The following is a 13,146-nucleotide window of genomic DNA, read 5'->3' as shown; positions in this document are numbered from 1 at the left end:
CAGCACCGTAATTAATTCAGTTTAATCAGTAAGAAAGATATATAACTCTATATATCATTCCTGAAAGCATATGTATCATGTGTGTGCGTGTGTGTGTGTTGATATTGGGGGTGGGCGGGGGGGGCTGTGCTCACATCTGGAAGCAATAAAATTGGGACTCCTGCTATATGCATGAAAAAACAGACCGGAGCCAAAGGCAAAGTGGATAAGTAGCAAAGTGAAGAGAGTTGAGGAGACAATAATGGCAGAGAGCCCAGAAGGTATAAGATGTATATGAAAATGTATCCACACCTGGGGGGGGGGGCAGACTGTTTAGTAACGTATAAACGAGCGTGTAGAGAGTGAAGTTTCACAACAATCTCTTGTGAATGTACAAGCCATTGTGAAAAACTTCTCTCCTATTGTGCCCATATTTCTGCATAAGAGAGAACGTAATATGGGTTTGGAACAACATGAGGGTGAGTAAATGATAGAATAGTTTGGGTGAACTATTCCTTTAAAGTATTCAAATAATAAATGCATGGCCCTATTTGACCAATGCACAGTGTGCATCACATTTTACTACTCAAAGTTATTCAAGTCACTGACAGACAGAAGCAGAATGTTGATCTTTTAGCATTATATCAAAACAATTAGCTTAACCCTTCCTTGGACTTATGGGTCAATTTGTCACTTCTGAATTTCTAACACTGATTTACATAAACTGAACTGTTTCGGCCTGAAATGTCATGACATCCTCCACTGAGGTGATCTGGACATGGCAAAGACATTTTTTTAAATGTCAAGTATTTATACACAAAGCTACAAAAAAGACCCGATGTTCAATTTCACAAGTTTATAATACAGGCTCTGTTTGCTCCATCTCTCCACTTTTATCCTTGGATCAATCCACTAGATGGCAGCAAACACGCACAAACAAAAATGTGTTCTTCCATCACAACATACAGATCTGAAAAGCAGGGGGCGCCCAAAACATGCCTCTGCCCATAGACTTCCAGGCTTTTTTGGAAGCAGGCACTTTCCCCATGTTTTCTGGAATACCTCAGCCTCTGAATGGACTACAAATCTGATCATAGTGTCATTTGAAAGAACCTCAGGTTTGCAATGATGTATACCATTTTATCATCAATATTAAGGAAAATATTCAAACAAAAATGTGTTTATAGTACTTTTTGCTGAACTGCATTATTGTCTGTTGTCAGTGAGTCTTTGTCTGTGTGTGTGAGAGAGTGTATGTATGTGTGTGTGTGTATGTATGTGTGTCTGCATGTGTGTCTGTGTGGGTGTCTGCATGTGTGTCTGTGCATGTGTGAGAGAATTGGAGTATGACAGTTTTTATAATAACATTCTGACCTTTTCTAAAATGTTATGGTGGGGCTTCTCAAAAATGACTGGATGTCTATGGGCGGAGTTGGGGCTAACTCTGATTTCCAGATCTGTATATTGTGATAGAAGGTGAAAGAGAAAAAAATATTTATGTCTAGTGTTAGCTGGCACCTAGACGAATGATTTAAGACCAAACGTAGAGATAAAGCAAACAGAGCCTTTATTACAAGCTTTTGAATTCGAATATAAAAAAGGGTCAATTTCACCCTCTAGGTTCAAAGTAGTGACTTGATCGTTAAGACCATAGAAGTGTTAACTGAACCACTGCTGGGATATGCCCTGTAACACACTGATAACGAACCTTGTTCTGGTTATTATTACATTTTCCCTTGGCTCTCACATCTTTGATGACAGTCGTGGTCCCAAAAGCAATCCCTGCATAACTCAACTCTAGTGAACTAATGAGAGACAGAGAGATTTCACCATCAGAATAAATGGTACATTTGAACCGTGTCCCATTCACCCACACACTCGCACTCACAATGATCTAATGATGGCAGAGCTGCCATGCAAGGTGCTAGCCGGCCATTGGGAGCAACTTGGGGTTCAGTGTCTTGCCCAAGGACACGTTGGCATGTAGGCCGGGAATCGAACCGCCAACCCTGCGATTAGCAGCCGACCCGCTCTACCACCAGAGCTACAGCCGCCCCGAATAAAGACAAACCACAAACTGGACAATCTAGTTAAAAGTTATACATTTCCATTTAGTAATTTAGATCTATTTTGACATACCTGCACTCCATTTGGGGTTTGATGTCACAGGGTGGCTGTGTGGGATAATCAAACGCATCTTTGAACTCTACAGGTATACTGAAGGGCACCCCCACCTGGAGAGGAGAGGTAATGCAGGCTAGCACAAAAGATACCGCTTCACCCTCTGTGAGAGCGAGCAAAAGAGAGAGAGAGAGAGAGAGAGAGAGAGAGAGAGAGAGAGAGAGAGCGGAACGCATTTAAACTACAGTCAGGCTATTCTTCTATAGGTCCTCATTACACTGTGTGAATGTTCCATTGATAAATATGTTATTAAATATATTGCATATATTTAATTTAGTTACACAGGTAACACTTCACAATAAGTTTCCATTAGTTAACATCATTAGTTCACATGAACTAAAAATGAACAATTCTTTTGCAGCATTTATTAATCATTAAAAGTTTGTTAACTTTTGTTAATGCACTATAAACTAATGAACTAACCATGAAAATGTTTATTTTTGTTAACTACATTAACAAAGATGAATAAATGCTGTAAAAATAGATATCGTTCATTGTTAGTTCATGAACTAATGTTAATAAAATGGAAGAGAGTTACTGTTGTTAGTGTTTAAGTAATTTGTACCATTTACAAGTATTTACATTGATTTGTAGAACACGTGCTAAAAATTGGTACTGTCTCTTTAAGAAAACTGGCAGTTCTGTAAAGAGTGTTTGTAAATGGCTTAAATGGCTTCTACGTCCATTATTTATTAGAATTAAGTTTCTTTTTATGACGTTTTTGATCAACAACCGATTGTAAAGGACAGAAAGGTTATTAACCCTCCTGGAAAGGTTATTGACGGCGGCGCGTTTTGCTGTTTTTCTTTTCACATAGCAGCAACATAGACTTAAAATACTCCGTCATTTATGGTCATATAAATACAATCAATACATGATTATAAACTATAGAGGGTCTTCTTTTTTTGTGTACACTCATATTAACATCAAAACCTTGTGTTTTTTTTTTTTAATAAATAAAATAAAAAGGTTGAGCTTTCAGCAGTCTCTGTGTTCACGATCATATTTCAGAAACACGCCACTAAAATTAACTTAAACTCCATGAATTCTTCTCACACAAACATGAAACATATGTCTAAAGAAAGCTTAAAATGTCTACTTTTAAATAAAACAATTCAAATTTAAAACAAATATTCTCCTGCAATGTAATCTGTATGAAACAAAGCGATGTACGGTTTTCCTGGCACAGCTTCATTATCTCTAATGTGATCCCCAGCAGAGCACGCCATTCATACGCTAATGTACTGAGGCGATCAAGGGAAAAGTACACGCCCCCGACTGCGAGATTTGATGTAAACACAACACAACTCAACTTTTCTGCATGTTTGTAATGATACACAGGCGATCAAACTCTTGGCTATTAAGGAAGAGTTAACATTTTTCTGAGAAGAGCGGGACTCCGATGAACGTTTGTATTTTGAAGAGTGACTTGATCCAGCAGAGGATACAATTTCAAACGAGTAAGTCGTTTAGCTTTCATTAGCTGACATGCTATTTTATATAAACATGTTCATATTTTACTAGTGGGACTGTTTCCAGACAGGATTCAAAGTTTGACATTCAAAGTATTGACATGTCCTAATAGGCAAGTTTTAGTTACATGTAAATGTTGTTATTTACATTGTATGCTGTATGATATAAATATGATATGTAATATGATATAAAAATAATATGAATGTTAGATTATATTTTAATGTGTTTATGCTGCCTCGTTATCATCAACAAAGCTTGTGCTTGCAAATATGTGTTTAGGTTAAATGAGTAAAATGCACTTTAAATATGCCCATATTAGAAAATCAGCATATTATCATATGTATTTTGGATCAAATAAATGCAGTCTTGGTGAGCAGAAGAGACTTCTTTTAATGGTAGTGTAGGTCTAAAATTAAGTAAAGTCTTTATGTAAAGAAAATATATAGTCAGATTACTTCTTTTAACTTAAAACTTGATTTTGATCCTTAAATCTCCTCACATTAATTCCCTCTCTGTCACATTCCTCATTGATAGGCCCAGAGGAGTGTCCTCAGGTGTGAATCTCATCAATATTCATGATCGTTCACGCCTCCTCGCATATTACCATTCAGCACTAAAATTGTCACACAAAAGTTAAATGACTATATTGTTTTGTATGAATGAGTGATCAGGATGATTTTTCACATCATTTTGTAGAAAAAACTCAAGGCTACAAGATCCAGTTCTCAAAAGTCTTGTGGACAAAAACCACGCATAAACGTTATTTTCTCAAAAATACAAACCTGTACATACATGTTGCGCACATATTATTGTAGCCCAGTTTGTGCTGAAGACAGTGTTATCAGACTTTAGCCATTAATATGTTTTTAAGCAACTGAAAAAAGCACAAATGTCAAGGCATGTCAAAACTTCTCCAGGGCCCAAAACACCCTCAGACCCCAGAGGGTTAAAAGAGACATTATTCAATGTCTAGTCTTTGGACACACACACACACACACGCATTACACGGAACGAGTCAAACCAAAGTTTAACTCTCTACAAGGTGCTGAACATCTTCACCAATATGCTACACAATCACTGATGAGCAAAATCTGAACATTTAACAGAAAGTGGCTAAACAGAGACACCCCCCCCTTTTCTCCCTAATTTGGTCCTCGTGGTGGTGTAGTGACTCGCCTCAATCCAGGTGCCGGAGGACGTATCTCAGTTGCCTCTGTGTCTGAGACCGTCAATCCGTGCGTGTTATCACGTGGCTTGTTGAGTGTGTTACCGCAGAGATGTAGCTCATATGGAGGCATCACGCTATTCCCCGCGATCCACACACAACTGACCACGTGCCCCACAGAGAGCGAGAACCACATTATAGCAACCACGAGGAGGTTACCCCATGTGACTCTACCCTCCCTAGCAACCAGGCAAATTTGGTTGCTTAGGAGACCTGACTGGAGAAACACAGACATATTTGGTCTCATGCGAGTGATTTACACCCATTGTAAAGGGTTGCGGCCTACAGTAATAGATCGATCAATATCGAGATTGTTCAAATGAAGATCGCAATGCATCGGAAAATCTATATTTTTACCTAAAATATAAAATAATGTTAAGCACTTCCGATGTACATCCACACTCTAAATCCTACATGTGACTTTCTCCAGGACTGTTTCTCTCAATCTTTGAAACTGTGGGGGCTCTGGTTTAAATCCAAAATATCATACTTAAAAAAATTAATAAAATTAAAGATCTAAAATGTTGCACAAGGATTTGAAGCTGTGCGTAAGCAATGCATTTGTCATAGACACTAATGTACACTAAAATAGCTTGTTACAGGAAGAGCTGCACTGTTTTGAAAATGATCAAATTCCACAAAATAAATAAATGCATGAAAAAAATAACAATTTCAGGGATTCAAACTCGTCACCTCATGGAGAAATTCACCGGTTTGAAAGCATAACCGGTCACTTTCGTGATTGTGAAGAGTAATGATTAATGTGTAAAAGTGAGTGATATTTAAGGGTCATCACATGACTCGCGTCAGCGCTGCAGAATACATTGAAGTCTATGAAGTGACGTCACACCAAAGTGTTTTTCATACATTTTTGCTTCACCAATAATGTATTTGAGAGTACGAAGCAACAAGAAATATTAAAAAACTGTCTACATTTGTGGAGACATTGAATGTCTCGTAATGTCTTTTAAATAAACATTACCTTATTGTTTAGGAATATCAGAGACCCCAGTTATTGAACTCATTTAAATTCACCAAGAAAACGCTTCTAATCATAAACGAGTCCTTTTATTACTTTCTGCTATCAAAGCAACTGCAAGCTTTTGTTCTCTCTTCCAAAAACATGTTTCAATGTTTATTGTGCACGCCTCACGCTTAAGGCAAACTGGCAAGCCTCCAGAACCAAATTAAAACCAAAACTGTCCACGAGAAGTCGTCTGTCCGAGGCAAAGATGCTAAATGTAATGACGTTTGATTACCCACAGGCGAGTTTAAGTCGATGTGGACCACGAGGAAGGTTTGAGTTGTGGATTGAGTTCTGTTCAGTTCATTTTTTACGTGTTTTGTTCATATTTTTTGTAATATTGTGTTGTACATATGTTGTGTTTTAGTTGCCTCCGCTGAAACATCTGCTTCGTGGATGGTTCGCCTATGTGGGATATTGGGGTGTGCCGTAGATTTTTTTAATCGTAAAAAGTGTGCCGTTGGAAACATTGGATTATATTCCAAAAATATTCATTTTTAAAGGTGAAAGACATGAATCTGGTAAGATTTGTGAGTTTTTTGCTTTATTTCGTTACTGGCTGATGGTAGTTGTGTGGTTATATGTTAAAGTGTGTATGCATTTGACCTTTAATAGAGAAATTAAGGGTGTAGTGAGGTAGTCTCTTCCCGGCCCATTCACAGGCGGAGCTGTCACTCAGTATCGTCTGCAGATGCAGCGTGTAGTTCCCAAGTTTATTGAGATTCTCTGCGAGGAAAAAAAACAACAACATTCACAGAACTAAAACAGTCCCAGCAAATACACATTTCTTGACATTAACTCATTCTTTTAAGATTAGGCAACAGATCAAAAATAATATCAAAATTGTCATATAATATTAGGGTTTAAAATGTCAACAGAAAATGTAAGTCTTTTTGAGAACATTAACAATTAAAATACATTTCAAGATTTTTGGGGGGATTTTTTGTTTACTTATTATCTTGACTATACTGTATAAATGACATCTACACACATTTGAAAATACCCTTAAATTTCATCTGAATGTTGTTTTTGTTGTTGTTATTTTATGTGCTAATCTGCTCATTAAACTGTGTCCAATAACAACAACAGAAATATCCGAAGAGGTGTGTATGAATCATTTACAAAAAGAGTTCCCAGTCTTTTTGACCAATACAATTGCATGACCCTTCCGGTCATTCGGCATTGCTGGATATGGACTTTTAAACATACCTGTCAACATTTGGGTACCAAAATCCGGGAGACCTCTGAGCGGGGGTGGGGGGTGTTGGGGGTGCTGGTGTTTGACAGGGGCAGGCTAAATACATACAAATTGTGCCGTTGTGATTTAATGTGCTGAGAAACATAATTTTTCCCACCATGTCCGATATTATAATCAGTGCGACACACTTTGCAAAAGGCGTGAACTTTTCCTTCTTTTTTTTTTTTCGCCAGAGCACCACCTGAGTCTTCTCCTCCCCATCTATCAGGGAGGCTTGATTCAACAGCGCAACTGGGTTGTAAGTTGCCAGGTTGAGGTCACAAATGGGTTGAAATTTGCATGATGTGTCGATTGTGTGAGTAGGATGCGTTTCATACAAGATCTGGCAACTGGACAACCTTGGAATAATATATTGATGTGATTATTCATATAACGATGTTTGGGCCATACAAATTACGGGAGTTTCCCGGGAGAAATAACAAAACGGGAGGGGGGGGGCGAAATACGGGAGTGTTGACAGGTATGCTTTTAAACATGCTTTTGATTCAAACTAATTAATTAGTGAATCATTAAAACCAATCTGAACAGTTTTGAACTATTAATTCACTCACAAAACATCACTAAAGCTTGTGAACACGCAGGGTTGGGGAGTAACAGAATACATGTAACTGGATTACGTATTTAAAATACTAAATATAAGTAACCTAACTACTTAAATCGATGATAATCAGAACAGTTACACAATAAAAGTATTTTGAGTACTGAAGAGATTACTTTGCATTTCATTGTCATTTAATATTTGGCCTGTTCATTTGGGAAACATTTATTCATATAAATGATGAAATCCGCTGAGCGTTTAAACAGCGGTGAAACACTTTCTTATGATGAGTACATTCATACTGATATGAGTGAAAAGGTGGATATGACGTCATTTAGGAACTTTCGTTTGGGAGCTTAATAGAGCAAAGAAGGCAAAAGGGATCCGCACACGAGCCTGTAAAAGTTGCACAAAAAAAGAAGGAAAAAATGAGGCTCAAAGTCCAAGATCCATTGAGAAAAATGTTTGACCGAATATTTACCATGAATAGTAACAAAAGTGAACAAAGCGTGCACAAACAACAAAGTAAATATGTGCACAAAAAAATAAAATGTAGCATGAATTTCTTAAGCTTAATTTGACATATTTCTTGATGATATTTAGCGATGGTGGAGTCAAGGGAGGTTCAAAGTCAATTTCTGATGCCACACGGTTTAGCTGTTGTTCAGCAAAGTAGAAATTCATGCTACATTTGATAAAAAAATTTAAAATAAATGTGCACATATTTACTTTTTTGGTTGTGCACGCTTTGTACACTTTCATAGTAAATCTTCAGTAAAAAATCCTCAATGGATTTTGGACTTTGAACCTCATTTATTCCTCTTTTTTTCAACTTTCACGGCCTGTGTGCGGATCCCTTTTTGCCTTTGATCTATTTGATCTGAATCGATGCACCCACTTAATACTTGTGACTTTATGGTGCAGGACTTCTTTTGTATTTTTAGCTTAATAGAGGGGCCACATAATGTTTCTTCAGCTTAACAAAAACTGTTAGAAATGCTTTGACAGATGAAACATAAATAAATGTCTTTGTCACTGTGTTTGGGGTATTTTTGTATGAAATGCTAACCAATGTAGCCTTTAACGTTGAATAGAAATCTACAAATAATATATTTTCTGCCTCTTTCTATAAACAGAATCCACATATGAGCAGAAAAGGATGTGGTTGTTTACACTCTGTGGGGTTTTGAATTTTGGAGCAGCAAAAATAGTTAACTTTGTCTAAATTGTCACGTGAACATTTAGCTTTATGCTAAGATAAAATCTGTTACCAGACGCGATTATATTTTAAAATTAATTCTATGAAGTAAGGATGTGCCCGGGGACGAATACCTTATTCGGAAAGGCACGAATATTTCAAACGAATAATATTTGTATGACTGATTATCCAAGAAGCACAAGCATAAAAACATTTATCTGTAAGGACGGTATTTCTAAAGTGTAAACCTTATGAATGAAAATGCGCACGGTGTGATTTCAGATCGGACGGGCGCAGTCTCGATTCTGTTTGCGGTCTCTGTTAATTGTTCGCATCTGGATCTTGTCAAATGTAACATTAAGATACGACATCATACACACGTTCCACTTCTTGAAATGTCTGATAATGTATCACACGATTCACATGTGATTCCCATGTATTCATTGGTTGTCTAAACCAGAGTGCAATGTTAAATTCCTGACCTGAAGTGATCATTTCACATCGGAGCTCGTCTTAAAGTTGACCACATTTATATCCACATCAGCGACTGGTTAAGGCTTTATTCAGAAAAAAGTAAAAATTCTCCATAAAGGTTTAAATGCTCAATTTGAGTATCCATCTATTGGGAATATTCCTCCTTATGTAAAACGAAGAAACTGAAACTTCTTGTTCTTCTTTAAAAACATTGAACTTGTCAGACCGTCACGGCCGCGCCGTGAAAACCCAAAAGCTTCGCAATTTAGCATCGCCAAGGCCTTTAGATTAGAATAACCAAATATGAAGTAGATCTGATGTAAATCACTAGGAGGAGTCTGTTAAAGTACGAGGCCTGGAAATGGCAAAAACGGAGCAAACATTTTAGAAAAAAAGAAAAATGGCTGACTTCCTGTTGAGTTTGTGGCATGGGTCCAAGAGACTTTTTTTGTAGGTATTGTCAGGTTACACACGTGTACCGAGTTTCATACATGTAGGTGAAACGTAGCGCGAGGCGCACAATGTTGAATTTTTTTATGTGCCGCTATAGAGCCAGTTTGCCATACCTCATTCTGAAAACCATATCAGATGTAAATGTTCGCCACTTCTGATGCGTGTGCAAAGTTTCATGAGTTTTTGAGTATGTTTAGACCCTCAAAATGCGATTCATTTGGGAAATGAAAAATAAACACCTAGAAGAATAATAGGGTCCTCACACCATCAGCCCATAATTATAATTATTAGGCTTTTATTATGAAAAGGCTTACACAAGACATATTTTATCAATAGAAACAATGAACGTAAGAGCAACATTTAAAAATGGCCGTTTCATTTAGTTTTAACGCACCTCTGGTTTAAGCCCCGCCCACACCAGAGTCTTTCTCATTACGGAGACAGATACAGATAATATTGTCATATGAACATATACATATGGCTCTTGCACACCCCTACAATGAAGATTCCTCTAAATGACCTTTGATATTACAACAAAGATGTACTACAAAAACTTTATTCTTAATGAGAATTTAAATATTCTTAAATCAATTTACTTGAGTAGAAAAACTGCATAGAGGAAATTTATTTTCTTACTTTGTTTACTTGTTTATGGTCAAAACAAGCTAAAAAAATCTGCCAGTGCCAAAGAAGTAATCCAAAGTATTTGGATTACATTTCTGACCTTGAGTAATCTATTAGAATGCATTACAAATTACATTTCACAGCATGTATTCTGTAATCTGTAGCGGAATACTTTTTAAAAGTAACTCTCTCAACCCTGCGAACAAGCTTTTCATGACCGTGGGAACCCTGAAAGATAAAATGCCATTAAATTAAAACCTCAAAGGTTCAAAGCAGTGGTTTTCAACCAGGGGGTCGGGATAGTGATAGGGGTGTTGGATCTTTACCCATAGCTTTGAACCAGTACTCCCACTTGGATGAATGCACACCGATGTAAGAGTTAGTCTGGACGTCTCTTTTAGGAGCTGAAAGAATAAAAAAGCTGATTATAAACCACTCATCAGTATAAAGGCAGCTGCTATAATACATATCCTACATGAACATTACACATACATGTGTATATATATATATATAACACTGCTACATTTGCACTATGCTTGCATTACCAAAAAAGTAAATACAATCTCAGAACATTGGAATAGGTGAAGTATACGTGGGATGCATGTAGATATGGTAGTTGTTTTTAAACAATAATTGTTTGCTGGGGAGACTCACCGTGCCAGATGACTTTGAGTTCAATCAAGAGTTTCTTGGTATTGACAGTCACAGGCAGACGAGACATCGACTCTCCTTTCTTGTTCAAAATCTCCACTTTAATCGGACCTGAACGAGAACAAGTTTACGTAAAAAAAAACAAACAAACAAAACAAGCAAACCATACAGATCTGAACGGGTACTGGTGTAAGTAAAAGTACGATCAGTTTTGAGTGTTATAGACTTTCCAATGTTAGGCGAACATTTTCTCCCCTTTTCTCCCCAATTTGGCATGCCCAATTCCCAATGCGCTCCAAGTCCTCGTGGTGGACGAATCTCAGCTGCCTCCGTGTCTGAGACCGTCAATCCGCACATCTTATCACGTAAATGAGACTTAGTGTTTTGGGCAGTCTATGTACTGTAAGTATTGTATTGCAAAAGTGTGTACGTGTGTTTACCCAAGGGTGATCCAGTCGTTCGGGTGTCGTTCTCGAAACATGGGTTTCCCTCAGGCCATGAAACCCTCAACCGGTCTGGAAGTCTAATGACAACAAGAATATTAGCGACTGCTGTCATCGAACATCCTTAAAGCAAAAGCTTATATTTAAAACGTGAAAAAACACACAATTTTAACAATATATAATATCATACTGCCCTGCTGACTCCCACCCAAGTAGATAATTTTGTAAATAAAGGTTAGAAATATTTTATGGCAAGCAAAGATGATGTCAAGACACAGAAGGAAACATGAGCTCTCACTTTGTGAGCTCATCTTCAATGTTCTTGGTAATGGTCGCGGCTGTAGCCTGTCGGTCAATCTTTGAGATGGGAATGATTCTCTGCTCATCATACAGCTCCTTCGGTTCCTATGGAAACACAAGTCAGAGGCCCGTTTCCAGATTTTCCTTTTATATGTGCAGTTTTAAAACGTTATTTGTCACACTCTTATGGTTGAACAAATTGATGTTTTTGTCCTTCTCAAAGACTAGATAACAATTTTATTATGAGTCAATCATTTTTATTTGTACAGCGCTTTTCATGATACGCATTAGTGTTGGGTATCGCCAGCCACGACACATATTGTGACACACATGTTATGATTCGATACATTACGATGTCATGATTCATGATATAATTTTTTTTGTTGGAAGTTTTGGAGCAGTGAATTCTTCCTTGCTGAGCAGCCTTTCAGGTTATGTCGATATAGGACTCGTTTTACTGTGGATATAGATACTCGTCTACCTGTTTCCTCCAGCATCTTCACAAGCTCCTTTGCTGTTGTTCTGGGATTGATTTGCACTTTTCGCACAAAACTATGTTCATCTCTAGGAGACAGAATGTGTCTCCTTACTGAGCGGTATGATGGTCCCATGGTGTTTATACTAGCGTGGTACCTTCAGGAATTAGGAAATTGCTCCAAAGGATGAACCAGACTTGTGGAGGTCCACAATTCCCTTGGCTGATTTCTTTTGATTTTCCCATGATGTCAAGCAAAGAGGCACTGAGTTTGAATGTAGGCCACAGGTACACCTCCAATTGACTTCAATTAGCCTGTCAGAAGCTAATTGACTAATTGTCTAAAGGCTTGACATAATTTTCTATATATGTGTGTATATATGCATGTATACATACATACAGTGGGGAGAACAAGTATTTGATACACTGCTGATTTTGCAGGTTTTCCTACTTACAAAGCATGCAGAGGTCTGTAATTTGTATCATAGGTGCACTTCAACTGTCAGAGATGGAATCTAAAACAAAAATCCAGAAAATCACATTGTATGATTTTTAAATAATGAATTTGCATTTTATTGCATGACATAAATATTTGATCACCTATCAACCAGTAAGAATTCCGGCTCTCTCAGACCTTTTTCTTTAAGAAGCCCTCCTGTTCTCCACTCATTACCTGTATTAACTGCACCTGTTTGAACTCGTTACCTGTATAAAAGACACCTGTCCACACACTCAATCAAACAGACTCCAACCTCTCCACAATGACCAAGACCAGAGAGCTGTGTAAGGACCTCAGGGATAAAATTGTAGACCTGCACAAGGCTGGGATGGGCTACAGGACAATAGGCAA

At 37.5% G+C, this 13,146-nt stretch overlaps 1 protein-coding gene across 1 annotated transcript in view; it reads right to left on the bottom strand.

Moving 5' to 3' along the window:
• smchd1 (structural maintenance of chromosomes flexible hinge domain containing 1) overlaps window positions 1–13,146 on the bottom strand; it is a 73,924-nt gene that overhangs the window by 39,241 nt on the left and 21,537 nt on the right. The window contains exons 16-22 of the mRNA XM_052141378.1: window positions 11,820–11,926; window positions 11,519–11,601; window positions 11,082–11,189; window positions 10,754–10,831; window positions 6,489–6,608; window positions 2,119–2,263; window positions 1,688–1,784 (exon numbers count right to left, since the gene is read on the bottom strand). Of these exons, the coding sequence (XP_051997338.1) occupies window positions 1,688–1,784; window positions 2,119–2,263; window positions 6,489–6,608; window positions 10,754–10,831; window positions 11,082–11,189; window positions 11,519–11,601; window positions 11,820–11,926 (738 nt within the window). The remainder of the gene's footprint in view (window positions 1–1,687; window positions 1,785–2,118; window positions 2,264–6,488; window positions 6,609–10,753; window positions 10,832–11,081; window positions 11,190–11,518; window positions 11,602–11,819; window positions 11,927–13,146) is intronic.

This window comes from Xyrauchen texanus, chromosome 2 (assembly GCF_025860055.1).
Source record: "Xyrauchen texanus isolate HMW12.3.18 chromosome 2, RBS_HiC_50CHRs, whole genome shotgun sequence".
Taxonomy (NCBI): Eukaryota; Metazoa; Chordata; class Actinopteri; order Cypriniformes; family Catostomidae; genus Xyrauchen; species Xyrauchen texanus.
The sequence above is the reverse complement of the archived record's forward strand: the minus strand, read 5'-3'. Positions and strand labels throughout refer to the sequence as shown.